This window comes from Calidris pugnax, unplaced genomic scaffold (assembly GCF_001431845.1).
Source record: "Calidris pugnax isolate Ruff unplaced genomic scaffold, ASM143184v1 scaffold107, whole genome shotgun sequence".
NCBI classification, from domain to species: domain Eukaryota; kingdom Metazoa; phylum Chordata; class Aves; order Charadriiformes; family Scolopacidae; genus Calidris; species Calidris pugnax.
In genome coordinates, this window is record NW_015090901.1 from 2177610 (window position 1) to 2192485 (window position 14876).

The following is a 14876-nucleotide window of genomic DNA, read 5'->3' on the forward strand; positions in this document are numbered from 1 at the left end:
TTCAGGCTGGATATTAGGAAAAACTTTTTCACTGAAAGTGTTCTCAGCCATTGGAATGGGCTGCCCAGGGAGGTGGTTGAGGCCCCATCCCTGGAGGTGTTCAAAAGCCGGGTTGATGTAGTGCTGGGAGGTCTGGTTTAGTGATGATGCTCCTTGTTTGTTGTGTGGGTGTCTATTTTTGTCAGTCAGGTTGACGGTTGGACAAGATGATCTTTAAGGTCCCTTCCAACCTAGAAGATTCTGTGATTAGTGTGCCCCCTACAGAAGTGACAGGAGATAAACCACTCATGAAATCCATGCACCCCTTGAAGCAGATGTGTACCCTGGCATAAGAAGGAACAGAAGTTACCAGCACTGCTTTGAAGAGCTAACAAAAATTCCCCTTCTGGATCCAGAAAGTATCCATGTGTCATACATTCATTTATGGGAGCACCACTTCCCACCTGATGTACAGGGATAGGAACACATCTGTCCTAGTTTCACCTGCCCATAATTTCCTGATTATTAACATGAATAGTGCTGTTTTCAGTCCTTCTCAAAGCTCGTTTACTGTTTACAGTGTGTGACTCTTACAAAATTAAGACTTCTGAGTATGTATCGGATGATAAATTGGAGTTCTTCAAGGATTACAAAGCCCAGACCTCTCCCTCCATGGCTGTGTAGGACCTGTGGCTGGAGTAAATCCACATGGTCCAGATCTTTGTGTGCTGCCCTTGCTCCAGGACCATCAGGCATTGTACTTCCTGTGAAGTTGTGCAACAAAGAACAGATCTAATCATTTTATAATTAGCGGAGATGCTAGAAAGAGATATAAAAAGAGGACAATCTCATCCACAGCTGTGGGAAGAACTAGGGCTGTGCCTTCCATCTCCCAAAACAGTCTTCATGCCACTTCCACCATCAGTGACCCATCTTCTCCTTGAAGAGCCACAAGAGGGCAATACCTCATGAAAAGTATCCGTGGCTTCAAAGTCCATTGCTGTGAAGATGGTGAAGGGACTGGAGCATCTCTCTGATGAAGAAAGGCTGATGGACCTGGGGCTATTCAGCCTGGAGAAGAGAAGACTGATCAATAGTTATCAATATCTAAAGGGTGGGCATCAAGACGATGGAGCCAAACTGTTCGCAGTGGAGTCCAGCAACAGGACAAGGGGCAAAGGGTACAAACTGGAACAGAGAAGTTCCATCTCAACATGGGGAAAAACTTTTTTACTTTGATGGTGCCACAGCTGCCCAGAGAGGTTGTGGAGTATCCTTCTCTGGAGATACTCAAAATCCTGCCAAACTATTGTCAAGAGATGGTGTGCCACTACTGACTTCCTATTCGCTTTCAGTATTTTTTATTCTGAGATTTTACATCTAAATCCCAGTGCTGATAATCCAACCTTTGTACAACATCAGGATGTGATCAAGATATGCTTTTAGCCTAATCTAACCTCATTAAATTACAAGCCTGGTTATTTGTGACATCATTAGCCCAACACTACAAAAGCTGAACCCCCAGGATTATAATGCCCGTGAACGATACATGCCAATAGTTTGCCACACGCAAAGTCTTTAAGCTCTCATGAAAGTCATCAACAGTTACCAAAAGCTTCCTCAGATGTGCCTGTCATGCTGTTATTTTATAAATATATTTAAATAGCTCATAAAAAACCTATATATAAAGCTCTTACATAAAACTATAAGTCTATATAAAAATAAATATCAGGTAGTGTAGCAACAGGACAAGGGGTAATGGTTTTAAATTGAAAGAGGGAAGACTTAGATTAGATACTAGAAAGAAATTCTTGTCTGAGAGGGTGATGAGAGCCTGGCCCAGGTTGCCCAGAGAAGCTGTGGCTGCCCCATCCCTGGAGGGGTTCAAGGCCAGGCTGGATGGGGCTTTGAGCAACCTGGTCTGGTGGGAGGTGTCCCTGCCCAGGGCAGGGGGGTGGGACTGCATGGTCTTTAAGGTCCCTTCCATATTTAACCATTCTATGATTCTAAATAAATCTGTTGTATTCACCTTATGCTTGCCAAGGCCTAGTGATTCTTACATAAATAAATGCTTCCTATGAATAACCTTATTAACCTCTTCATGCACTAGATACTGAAATATTCAATCCACTTGCAGTAATTGCAGCAGCTCTGAAATCATAGAATCATTCAGGTTGGAAAAGACCATTGGGATCATCGAGTCCAACCATCAACCCTAATCTACAAAGTTCTCCCCTACACCATATCCCCCAGCACCACATCTAAACAGCTCTTGAACAAGTCCAGTCTAAACCTACCCTGTTGCAGCTTGAAGCCAAATAATGCACAGGAAAAAAAATAGGCCTTATGCCCAAATGCCTCCACATGTGACATGTTGTCTGTAGAAAGGATATTCTGCCTCAGGGTTAAAAAAAAAAATAATCAAAATTTCCAGGTAAAACACCTCCACTTGTAATACCTCAAAGCAGCCTGGAGATCCTTGGATGGCATAAATCCCCCCAGTGTTGCTGTCACAGACCCCTAAGCTGCTGGTGTATGTGGTACAGTGAAAGCTCATTATGTATCTTATTCACCCCAACAGCTCAGTCATTCAAAGTCACTTACTACAACTCAACTTGCTCATTTTGCTGTGGCCTCCATAGGAAACCCCTAGCTGGGGATGCATGCTGTAAAGTCAGTTTTTACATTATATTTTACAATAAAATAGTAATTCCCCCCCCAAAAAAAACAAGACAACAAAAAAATCTCAGCATCTATTGGCAGAATACAGACATGCAACAGGTGATGATACTGCTGGAGAGGGTACAGCAAAGGGCCACAAAGATGATTAAGGGCCTGGTACATGTCTCCTACGAGGAGAGGCTGAGGGACTTGGGTCTTTTTAGTCTGGAGAAGAGAAGGCTGAGGGGAGATCTAATTAATGCACACAAATACTGAAAGGGTGGGTATCAGGAAGATGGGGCTGGTTTTTTCTCAGTGGTGCCCAGGGACAGGACAAGAGGAAATGGGCACAAACTTGAATATAAGGAGTTCCACCTAAACTTGAGGAGGAACTTCTTTCCTGTGAGGGTGGCAGAGCCCTGGCAGAGGCTGCCCAGAGAGGTGGTGGAGTCTCCTTCTCTGGAGACATTCAAACCCACCTGGACACGTTCCTGTGGGACCTGCTGTAGGTAGATCCGCTCTGGTGGGGGGGTTGGACTGGATGATCTCCAGAGGTCACTTCCAACCCCATGTGATTCTATGATACACTGGATTAGAGGGCTCCCAGGTCTACCAGTCCCTGACAGTTTAAACCAAAAGTGTTGGCCACATCTCTGAACTCAGAGACACAGCACACCAGCAGTTGGAGAGCAGCTTTGTTACCCACCCCCTTTTTTTTTTTTGGTGTCAGGACCACCCCTAGCATAAACACAACCAAAGTGACTTGATTTTGGCCAATCATGGGATTACTGAGCTTTGTCAAGTTCTGAGCTCTCCATCTAAGAAAGCTTATCCTGAGCCCAGACTGATTTCAGACTTGGCTGCTGAAAATGCTCCTTTTTCTCTGATGACCATTTGTGTTTCAGCCAAGGGGAGCAGCTCATTTGAGATAATTCTGCTGTCTTTATGTTTAACAAGGGAAAAATTCCACACTGGCACTCACTGTCCAGATGAGCTCCCTACTCACTGTCAGATTCCCTGACAACATCCTCTCCTCTAAATGTAAATATGGGATTTTATTCAGAACTTTGTGCCCTCTTTGCCCAGGTTTCTGGCAAGGAGAAGCAGTCAGAAGAGGCCTAGAGAGCAAGAGCCCTGGGAGAGTTCTGATTTAGCCTTATCTTTGCCAAGAACCACTTCTGAGTTTAGTTTTTGCTGTGAAGACCAGATTCATCAGCCTGCAGTGTGTCTCCCCACAGAACAGAGATATATGAAACCAGCCCAATCCAAGCAGTTTTAAAGCTGTGCCCCCAACAGCGCAATGCAGAGAGCTCTGCTTGACCCATAACAAATTTTATTAGACCAGGATCTCTTCAGTTTTCATGGGATTTCACAAAAGCATTATGGAAGTCTCACCAGTTTTCAACAGATATTTTTTTCCCCCTTTGAGCCAGTCTTTCATGGTCCCCTAGGTTAGGGCAATAATCAAACCTGAGGGTAAGCACCAAGAGCTGCTAATTTCCAGGAGAGAAAGAACTTCAGATCTTTAGTGCATCTTTAATGATGCACAGTGGAGCCAATTTACACACACTTTTAAACTCCCTCCCCACGTTGCACCATTGCAATTTGTCAGCCACCAACTTTTTAACAGCATCTACTGAGGCCTTATTAAAAATCATCCCAAGCTGTTTCCTGAAGACACAAATCAATTAGATTAAATTGCTTGTCTTGAGACACAGGGTCCTCAAGACTGTATGGAATTTACATGTGGCTTCATTGTCAAAGTCAGAGCAATTATTTCAAATCCACACATGCAATGGTCTGCATTGTGTTTCCTCATAGAGCAGCAGAGGAAATAGCAGGCACTTGCCCTAGAGGACATGTGGCATCTACATCCCACAGAACATCCAGGTCCCACAGCTTCCACAGACAAGCAGCAGCATCCTTTCTAGTTTTAAGATCCATGGCTTTTGCTCCACAACCTCATGCCATGGAGCATGACAGAGAGAAGACCAAGTCTTGAGTTCTCAGTGATCCAAACTAAAACACCATCAAGAAGAAGAATCACTCAACTTGGACACGCATTTCTTAAGAATCCACCCACTCACCACCCAAAAGGTCTCTTCTCATTGTTCCCAGCATGTTAATCCTGCCCACTTTGGTGTCTTTGCCACCTGGAGGTGAAGGACCCTACACGTCCAGGTAGCTGAACCAGCTGCAGCCAACTGTGTGACAGACATAAACATAGAATTCTTTACAGATCAACCACTTAAACTTCACTTTTTCCCCCCCTTATGCATTTGCCACAGCTCTTCCTCTTTTAAAAAAACATTCTTAGATTTACTACTTCTGGTATTAAGTTCAGCAGAAAGCAATATGAGTGCTGAGAAACAATTTAGAGTGGATACACCAAGTTTCTCTGTCTACAGGGAGGCCAATGAGCCCTTTGCAGGCCAATATCACTGTGCGGATACAGGTAATAGGGGCTGACACTACATAGCAGAAGAGCTTAAAACTAATTAAATATCCCATAAATAGCTAACCCTGATTTGTGAATAGGTTCTCAGGTAACAGCAAAGATGGCTCATTACACACCTTCTGCCTCTCTGAGCAGAAAGATTCAGTCTCCCACCCCAGTCCCCTCTGATCCTACTGCTCAGGCTGTTTTTTTCCTTAAAATCACCTGGAAAAAACACAAAGAGCCATTCAACCTAATTAAAAAACTACCAATCCAGAAGCAATGGTTTTAACTTAATACAAGCTGCAAAAACCCCACAGGCTTCTTGAGACTGGATGATAATACAAGTGATTCTGTTTTTTTTTTTTTTGTTACATAGACTCATCACAAATAGAAAAATAGGTCCCTCAGCTGAGAAAAGAACCACTACCCATTTGCACCAGCTGTACACAAGCTGCTGCAGCAACATTCTTAAGGTACAGAGGGCTCCCCAACCATCAAGACACTTGGCCAAGGGCCACAAGTGCAAAATTGCTCACCTACACTTTGACTCTCTGCTAGAAGAAGCTCCAACCTTCTTCCAGGAACACCTCTTGGCTCCCTCCAACATGAACTTGCTCCACCAGCTTAGACCAGCCCTGATGTGTTGATACCCCTGATTTATACCTGCTGAACAAATGAAGCAGAACAAATTAACATCAGCTGAATAACTGGATGGGGGCTCTGGTTAGGTTTGTGTTGATTTACAGCAGCTGAAGGCTTTTCCACCTGCCTCCTATAACTGTGCTTACACTGTTTGGAGGGGTTGCTTTGTGGCCTTCAGTGGTGCAAAAGTTATTTTTCAGTGTTCAGTGGAGGTGTTAGTACCCCACAACACAAGAAGTTCTGGAAAAATTACTGTAAGAGACACAGATAATGGCAAATACAAACATAAAAAAGCCTGCTCTGGAAATCCACCTCCTTTACCCTCCAAGCCCACAGTTTTGTACTGTGCCATAATGCCTTTTTTGCACAGTGCACTGACACATGAAGTCAATCTCTATCATGAACTGTTTCACGTACTTGGATGTGTCAAATCATTGGGATAAACACACAGGATGATTTCCTCAGTGGGTTTTAGCTTTGTGTGAACAACCTGTTTAATCAGGTTCCCTCTATATATATATTTTTTTTTTTATATATATATATACATATATATTTAGGACAAGATGAAATGCTCTTAAGTTGCACTAAGGGAGGTTCAGTTTGGATATTAGGAAAATTTTTTACACTGAAAGGGTTATTAAGCATTGGAATGAGCTGCCCAGGGAGGTGGTGGAGGCACCATCCCTGGAGGGATTTAAAAGACGGGTTGACATAGTGCTTAGAGACATGGTTCAGTGATGTGGGTGTGTTTTGGTTTTTTTGTTGGTGGGGTTTTTTTTCTGTCTTGTTTTTTTCAAGAGTTAGGCTGATGGTTGGACTACATGATCTTAAAGGTCCCTTCCAATCTAGACAATTCTATGATTCTATTGATTCTATATGGGAGAAAGAAACAAGCATTTTCAAAGAGTGATTCTTCCTGAGGATAGGATGACTTATTTCCAGGACTGCCTCTCAGCAGCTTGGATGACTGCTCAGACTCAGACAACACTTGTACATGCCCGCTGGCAGATGGCACCAACTTCTTCACACTCAATTCTCTCTATTTTTTTTCCCTTTAAAGGTTTATTTTTCTCTATTGAGAGGCTCTATGCTTCACAATGAGATGCTGCAGTGGGATGCCCTAACCTAGTTGGGATGAATCAAATCCTAAATCATTCTAGCACAAAGAAACTTACAGTGTTCTGATGGCAGACACTGAGCTTCTGATGGATCTGGTGATACAACTGCTACCCTCATAAAGAATAAAGGAGTACAGGAATTTAATTACTGCAAGGTGGACATGTCAGTCATTAAAAACACACCGCAGAACAAAATCCTGTCGGCTTCTCTTTAGTCCTCTTCCTCAAACACTGTTGCTCTCTCCCCAGACAGAATGTTGAATTGTGTCACTTCCTCTCTATATATTGTCCCTTGTATGATTTTAATAATTGGTGTGAGAGAATATGTCCTGAAAGGTAAAAAAAATTCACATCCTTATATATGTCTAAAGAAAATCCTACAAACAAAATCTCCACCGTTTAACTTACCTGTAAACATCAGTGTCAGCGTATGCATTTGGAGACGCTTAAAACACATGCCTCTGCCATCTGGTGGCAAAGGACAGGAGCAGTATCTCAGAGAGGGAGAAAATTCTCATCCTGGATTTAATTCTTTGAAAATTATAATTCCCCACAAGCGAAACTGTTTAGAAAGTTTCAATTTTTCATAATTTTTTTTTAAAACTTGCCAGTTACATATATCTCCATAATTTGAGGAGCTTATATTTTGTAGATGTTTGTGATATTTATTGTTTACTGCTGCTAGTTGTTGATAAAGTATTATCTTGTGCTATATTGCATTAAACACTATACCATTGTGTTATATATTAATGAGGTGACAGTGAGATATAAGATATTCTCTGTTCAAACAGCTCAGTGTCATTCGAGCTACGAGCTTCAGCAACAGAATTTCCCCAGTTATTCCAAATACAGATCAGCACATCGATTTATCTCACCCAAATCTGCACCAGAAGGAAGTCCATCTGACCTCATCAGCCTAAACTTCCTCTTTGGTCATAAAAAAAAGCACTTCTTGGGCACTGTTTATCTTCTTTTAGAATAGACATTCTAAGAGGACCCACACTCTCCTTAACTGAAAAGATTAGATGGGCAACACAGCTGATTATTTCTGAGATCCCACATCTTCCCTCACAGGCAGCTAAAGGGTAGAAAGCAAAAGCTCACACCTTGTCCTTCAAACTGGGGGATCCCAGTGACTGAATGTGAACATAACCCCATCATTCCCCCATATAGCCTGGAATATTGTGTCAGATATAGAATCATAGAATTGTCCGGGTTGGAAGGGACCTTTAAGATCATCTAGTCCAACCAACAACCTAACTCTGATAAAAACCATCACTAAACCGTGTCTCTACGCACTATGTCTACCCATCTTTTAAATACCTCCAGGGATGGTGCCTCAGCTACCTTCTTGGGTTAAGGCAAGAAGGGTCTTTGCCACATAATACATACTAAGGTCAAAAAAAAAAAAAAAAAAAGAAAAGATTAATTCTTGCTTCCTGTGGAAGGGGATTCAGCAGTTACACTGGTTAGTGTGAAACCTGTGTTCCACAGGAATTGGAAATCAGTGGTGAAAGACCTGTTTTGCATTTCCAGCTTCTTCATTATGACAGAAGACCAACCCTTCCCTCACAGCTGCCACTCAGTTCTGCTGGAACAGTGGATTTCAACACAGGCAGGGTCACTTGGGAAATACCCTCGGTGTGTGATTCAGCAGTTCAGGGACAAGCCAAGCAGAAGCTGCTCCGAAACCACTTGTAATTCTGTCTGACAAGGATGGGGTTACTTGCCCGATTTCCCCATAGACCCTTGATCTCCCGATGTCTCTACATACGTGTAAAAGTTCCATTATTAACCTGTTGCGAACCTTTTTGGAGCTGCTTTTTATTTTCACAGTGCTGGGAGTTACCAAAGCTGGAGTAAGACTATTCTGGGATTTCCAGGTTGGGATATTCTAGTTCCACATCGCCCTGAAGTGATGCTTTGCTAAATGTAAGCCCAGTTTTAAAAACAAACTGACTTTGCCTGTGTTACTTCAGATAATTCAGAAAATGCCTATAAGCAGCAGTCCAAAAAGCAAGAATCAGTCTAAAAATTGGCCACTCGCTGTGGACAGCACAGGTTTTTTTCCCCACACACCTAATGGTTTTGGAGCTGAAGTAGAGGAAATTATTTTCTTTCACCAACGTGGAAAGAGGAGTCACTCGGGCTCCAAAATTCCTTCCTAACCAGGTGTTTGTGGTAACAGTAGGCGATACCTTAATAAGGGATCTTAAATGTCTTTGATGGGTTGTAATCACTTGCCATGGTAGAGAAATGGCTGCGGTGATGGGAAGAGCCCATCCATTTTTATGAGAAATAGAGGAACATCATGGAAAGAAACATGGAAAAGCAAAGACAAGACAACAAGGGGAAAAGACAAAGACCACTGTTGTTCAGATCTTTCTGATTTGTAGTTCAGGGAAAAGAATTACCCATGCCTTGCAAATTTCCCCATGTTTCTTAAAAAACAGTAACAATGTTAGTGCAAGTTCTGCTGTGTAATGGTGGTTTACTCTTTCCAAGCAATGTTCAAAGTCTGCTCGTTTCCCATTCATGCAGATCCAGTCCTCATATGGTTGCTATTTAGACTCTACTATATTCTGCCACATAATTCCTTTTCCCTTAGAATTCATCCCAAACGTCTGAGCTCTGCCCAAGAGAAACTTCTTCTTCACCCACTGCATCACAAAGCTCACTGCATCCCACTGTCACCCTGTCCTCAAGAGTTTGGTCCTCCTGACTTCTCTTTGAGGGTGCAGAGAAGGATGTTCTAATTGATCAGAAACATTCTAGTTCATCAGAAAATGCAATTATGATTCCAAACCGATATGAACAGTAAAAATCTTTAAAATGTTTCATCTGTCCTGCAGCAGTGAAAATTCCATAGGTGGATTAAGGGCATTTAAAGTCTACAAGACAGGTAAAAGTACCAATGAAATCTACAGCTCTGAAGAAACCAAGGTTAGGTAGATTCTTGGGTTTCAGATATCAACCATAAGTTGGGTTCCAACCCTGTTCCCATGCCCCCATCTGCCATCTGTCTGTAGGACAGTAACTCCCAGGTTGGCTGCAGACCCAGCTTGTCTCAGAAGACTCTGCAGCGCTTCCACAACCTCCACATGGATGCCTTCACCTCGTTACTCCTCAGGGTATAGATGAGGGGGTTCATCACCGGGGAGAAGACAGTGTAGATCACACAGATGTGCTTGTCGGAGGGGAAGGTAGAAAAGGGCCGGAGGTAGATGAAGATGCAGGGTAAAAAGAAGAGGGTGACGACCATCACGTGCGAGGCACAGGTAGAGAGGGCCTTCCAGTGCCCCTCGGTGAGGCGGACCCTGATTGTCACCAGGATGAAGGTGTAAGACGTCACCAGCACCAGGAAGCAAGCCAGGGATATCAAGCCGCTGTTGGAAGCCATGAGCCACTCGGTGACATAGATGTCCGTGCAGGCCAGCCGGATGACAGGAGGCACGTCACAGAAGTAGTTGTCGATTTTGTTAGGGCCGCAGAAAGGGAGCTGGATTGTGAGCAGCGTCTGGACGATGGAGTGGAGGAAGCCCCCTGCCCAGCAGGCAGACACCAGGAGCCAGCAGGCCTGCCGGCTCATGATGGCTGTGTAGTGCAGGGGCTTGCAGATGGCAGCGTAGCGGTCGTACGCCATCACCGTCAGGAGGAACATCTCTGATGCCCCGACAAAGTGCAGGAAAAACAGCTGGGCTATACAGTCTTCAAAAGCAATGGCCTTCCTCCGGGAGAGCAGGTCTACCAGCATCCTGGGGGAGGTGACAGAGGTGCAGCAGATATCTATGAAGGACAAATTGCAGAGGAGAAAGTACACGGGTGAGGACAGCTTGGGGTCAGACCTGACTGTCACAATAATAAGAAGGTTCCCCAGCAGAACCATGGCGTAGGCCAGGAAGAAGACAGTGAAGAGGAGGACTTGCAGCTCCCTTGTATCAGAAAGCCCCAGGAGGATGAATTCAGTCACCCGGGAGAAGTTCCCCTGTGTCATCCTTTCAGCTCAGGCTTCCATAGCACACGAGTAGGGGTGAAGTCATGGGCTGACCAGGACGAGAAGGGGATGTGCTCCAGCTCCAAGGTGCACGGATGATGAGAGCAGGATGCATTTACTGCTGTTGTGCCTGCTATAGGAAAGCACAGCGTCACATCATAAATTATGGTGAGCAGTGTTTGCCGAGAGCACTGTTCATCCCTCTACTCCTGCATCCCCACTCCCTTTTCAGGTTTCTGGTCCCTCCAACACTGTCCCTCACCCCTGAACTCACCCTGACAGCTGTTTTTCTGCGCTGTAGTTGGCGGGACAAAGTGCGTGTTCCCATTCTGTCAGGGAGGAATCAGATCACGGGATAAAAGCCACGAATGCTGGAAAAATGCAACACCAACCTTTTAAAGTTTAAAGTGCCATGGTGGAAAGCGAACACTTGCTATGCTCAAGCACCGTGTCTACAATATATGGCCCAACCATGAGCTCTTCCATGTTCTATTCCTAATTGCATTCCTCTAAATTGACAAAAAGGCTCTCCTCTTAGCTTGTCCACTCCGAAACTAGAAATACGTGCAGAGAAACCATGTCTGGGAGGTTCTCTGCTGCTATTCCTCTCCACTGAAGTGGCAGCTCTTTAGGAGCTTGAGCGTTCTCTTAGGTCTGCAGTTAACAGAACACACTCTCCTGAAGAAATTCTATTTTCTGAAATAGCAGAAGCTGCACAACTCCACACAGTTTCTCTACTCTTGGTCACTCACTTTTTAAAGTTCTTCAGAAGACAAACAGGCTCACTGTCTTGTGGAGGTTAAAAGGTGACCACAGCTCATTTTAATTTACAGTCACACCCGGAAATTCTTCAGCTTCTCATTTCTGCCTAAGAGTTTACAGGTCAGGAAGTAGGGGATTACTACCAAGAAAACAGCGTCTGGTTTTCATAGATGCCTCTGTTGCCTTTTGCTAATACCTGAACACTTCCCTCAGGTCCTGCTCTATTCTCTACCACTTCATGCTATTTCTCAAAAGCTGTTTCTCTTTCCCATCAAACAGATTTGCTTCGTCCATAATTCAGAATATATGTCTGTAAATCACAGCATTTAGTTTGGAAATGATCTCACTTTTTCCTCTCTGCCCTTTCCCAAGGGCTCGGTAGTTTTTCAGAGCTATCACAGCTGCAGAGAAGGTGAACTATATACTGATTCCTGACGTTTTACTAGACAGAGACCTGCAGAACAGGCATCACAGTCTGAGCATTACACCTCTGGCTCCCTGTATAGTCAACAAAGAGGAATAAACACCTTAAAGCCATGACTCGGTTTACCTTGTTTAGATCATTACACTACAGTGAGGACTTATACCATAGTACATCTGTCCTTGAGTATAAATGCAGAGCAGGTACCTGCCCAAGCTAGATGTCTACGATGCAATCAACATTTAATGAAGCTGCCCTGAAGGATCCAAATGACTAAAATGTCACAGCGGTATTTATATTTTCCTGTATATTTTTCAACAGATTACCAAGCATTTCTCTCTGCTTTTCACATAAACAAACACAACCACACACATGTACTTTAATACTCCAGGGCCGATACGAAGAACATCAGCAAAGGAGAGGAAAAAATGGTTTCTACCGTACCCAGTTACTAAATGTTGATACAACATGAACTTTGAAGTCTGGACTCCTGAGCATTTCTTCTCTGAAAGCATTTTAAATCATTCTCTCCAAATCTGTTTCAAGTTATTCACCCAACAGGTCAGGGCATTGTTCCACTCTTCTTCCTCCTGCTTCTAATTGCCATATCCTTGCTCTTGTTTAAGTTTCTTATTCCAAGTTTTCAAGAGATTTTTCTTTTCCTGACAGGTTACAGGCAAGTGTTACTGTGATGGCATCTGTGTTCCGTTTTCCACTTATCATTTAGACAGGGAGATCCAATGAGGCAACCCCTCCAAGGCTTTCTGAACTGACCTCTGTGTTTCCTGCGCCTTCCTTCTCCCTAAAGTCATCCCACCCCAACACAACATATAAATACTCCTAAACATAGGCAAAAGATAGTTTTCCACAGCGGAGGTGGACCTGTGAGAACTGTGTAACTCCAAGCAGCTACCCGAGGGCCTTATTAAACAGTTTTGTTGGCTGAGTCCCTTGGTGTGCAACAGCACATCAATTTGCTCAATGACCTTCTGTGCACGGAGTCCTGAAGGTTGGTAAAGAAAGGATAAGACACCACACACTTCTAAGCACTCGGAAGCCATTGGTATGGAAAAAAACCACCCAAGTCTCTAGTAATAGAAACATAAATTCATGGATTCATGGGTTCATGGATTCACGGGTTTGACAGAGTTGAAAGAGACCTCTAGAGATCATCTAGTCCAACTCCCCTGCTAAAGAAGGATTGCCTAGAGCACATTACTCAGGACTGCATCAAGGCGGGTCTTGAAAATCTCCAGAGAAGGGGACTCCATGACCTCTCTCGGCAGCCTGTTCCAGGGTTTTTATTAAGAAGATGAGGAATGTTTTCTGTGTTGATCTAGGAACTTGGTTGTATTTCAGCATGGAGAAACGTTTAATTCTTGTATTTGCACTGAGATACATATCCCTTATATAATACCAATGTAATAGCTCCAGAGTACTGGCCAAAACAAGACTTTTCATCCAGTGTCTAAATCAAACTATGAAAACTATTCTTATAATTCCACTGGATTGTGGATCAGTTGCTGTCTACGGTCTTTAACCACACTTGGATTGCTGCCCTGACAGATTATAAAGGTCACCTATGGCATGAACTCAAGGTCTTGGAAAGGCATTAGACAGAAGAGCTCCTTTAAATGAAATTAATCTAAGAAAGAACAGCCATAATTTAGGGTGTAGTAGAGGAGGGTTTTTTTTGAACCTAGGCCTTAATTTGCATGTCTTTTTGTTGTCACTGGATGGCTGAGATTATGAGTGTTTGAGGAACCACGGGCAGGAGGGAGAACAAAACAGAAGCAGATAACACGTTCCCCAGAAAGTACCAAATACATAAAAATGGGAACACTCAGATTCACCATTGTAGAAAAGCTTTTAACTATTAGCTCGGTGAGCTTTTGAATCATGGTACTGACATTAAGCTGTAATCATAGGAATTATTATTACTGGAAATTGCACCGACGGGGGAAGGAGAGAAGATTCCCCTCTTGTTATCAGTGTCAGCAAATGACCAAACTTGTGCCCAGCACCAGCTAACTCATGGATTCAGCATATGAAACTGTGGCATTCCTAACAAGGCTTTTACAGGAAGCAGAAAGGGAATGCCAATGGTACGATCGCTTCCAGCAGCAGGCAACAATCAATTTTTGCCAACACCTTGGGCCACCATTTCCCAGCTGAACGGGCCACGGAGTAGCTGCAGGTTGTCTGACTGAAATTTCACACTCCAGCTAATAGGAAGCTCTGCCTGGAAAACATTTTTAATATTTCCATATTGGTGTTTATTTTTTTGCTGGCATTTCAGTACAATCTGCCATCTCTTTGTGTTGTGCGGAGATCTAATACAACCTCCTACTTCTCCCATGGTCCTATTTTACCATGAAATGAGTCTCATCCACCCAAAGGCTGCTGGCTTTCCTCAGTGGCTTGCTCATGTTATCACATCAAGATATGTGAAAGAGAAGATGCCGATGCTGTGCCGTACTGAAAAACTTGGTACCACCATCACCCCTTTGTGCAGAAATATAAAATGTAAGGAGATGTTACTCTCTAAAGCTTTTAGGACCTAGTAGCAATGAACAACCTCTCAAAATACTTGGTTGTTTCTCCTAATGTGGGGAGAAGCCTAGACAAATAACCAAAAATACAGCTATGAGGTGCCTGAAGGTAAATACCACAATATCACCCCCAATGCTCAGGTCTGGTAGCTGACAATAACCTGACATCCTTTTGACTGACAGTTTCCAAAGACGAGTTATATGTAGTGTCAACCCTATTCTGAACAGCTGTGCTAAAAGCAGAGCAAAGTTACGGGGAAATCTCTCCTGAGCACTTCTGTTTCCCTCCCCGTGGGAGGGTGCTGTT

General features: G+C 43.6%; 1 protein-coding gene across 1 annotated transcript; it reads right to left on the reverse strand.

The window, feature by feature from the left end:
- Positions 1 to 9907: 9907 nt before the first annotated feature.
- On the reverse strand, positions 9908 to 10848 carry LOC106891911 (olfactory receptor 4D5-like). The gene has a single exon (XM_014948740.1). The coding sequence runs from the start codon at positions 10832 to 10834 to the stop codon at positions 9908 to 9910; it is 927 nt and encodes a 308-aa protein (XP_014804226.1). The 5' UTR covers positions 10835 to 10848.
- Between the last annotated feature and the right edge of the window lie 4028 nt (positions 10849 to 14876).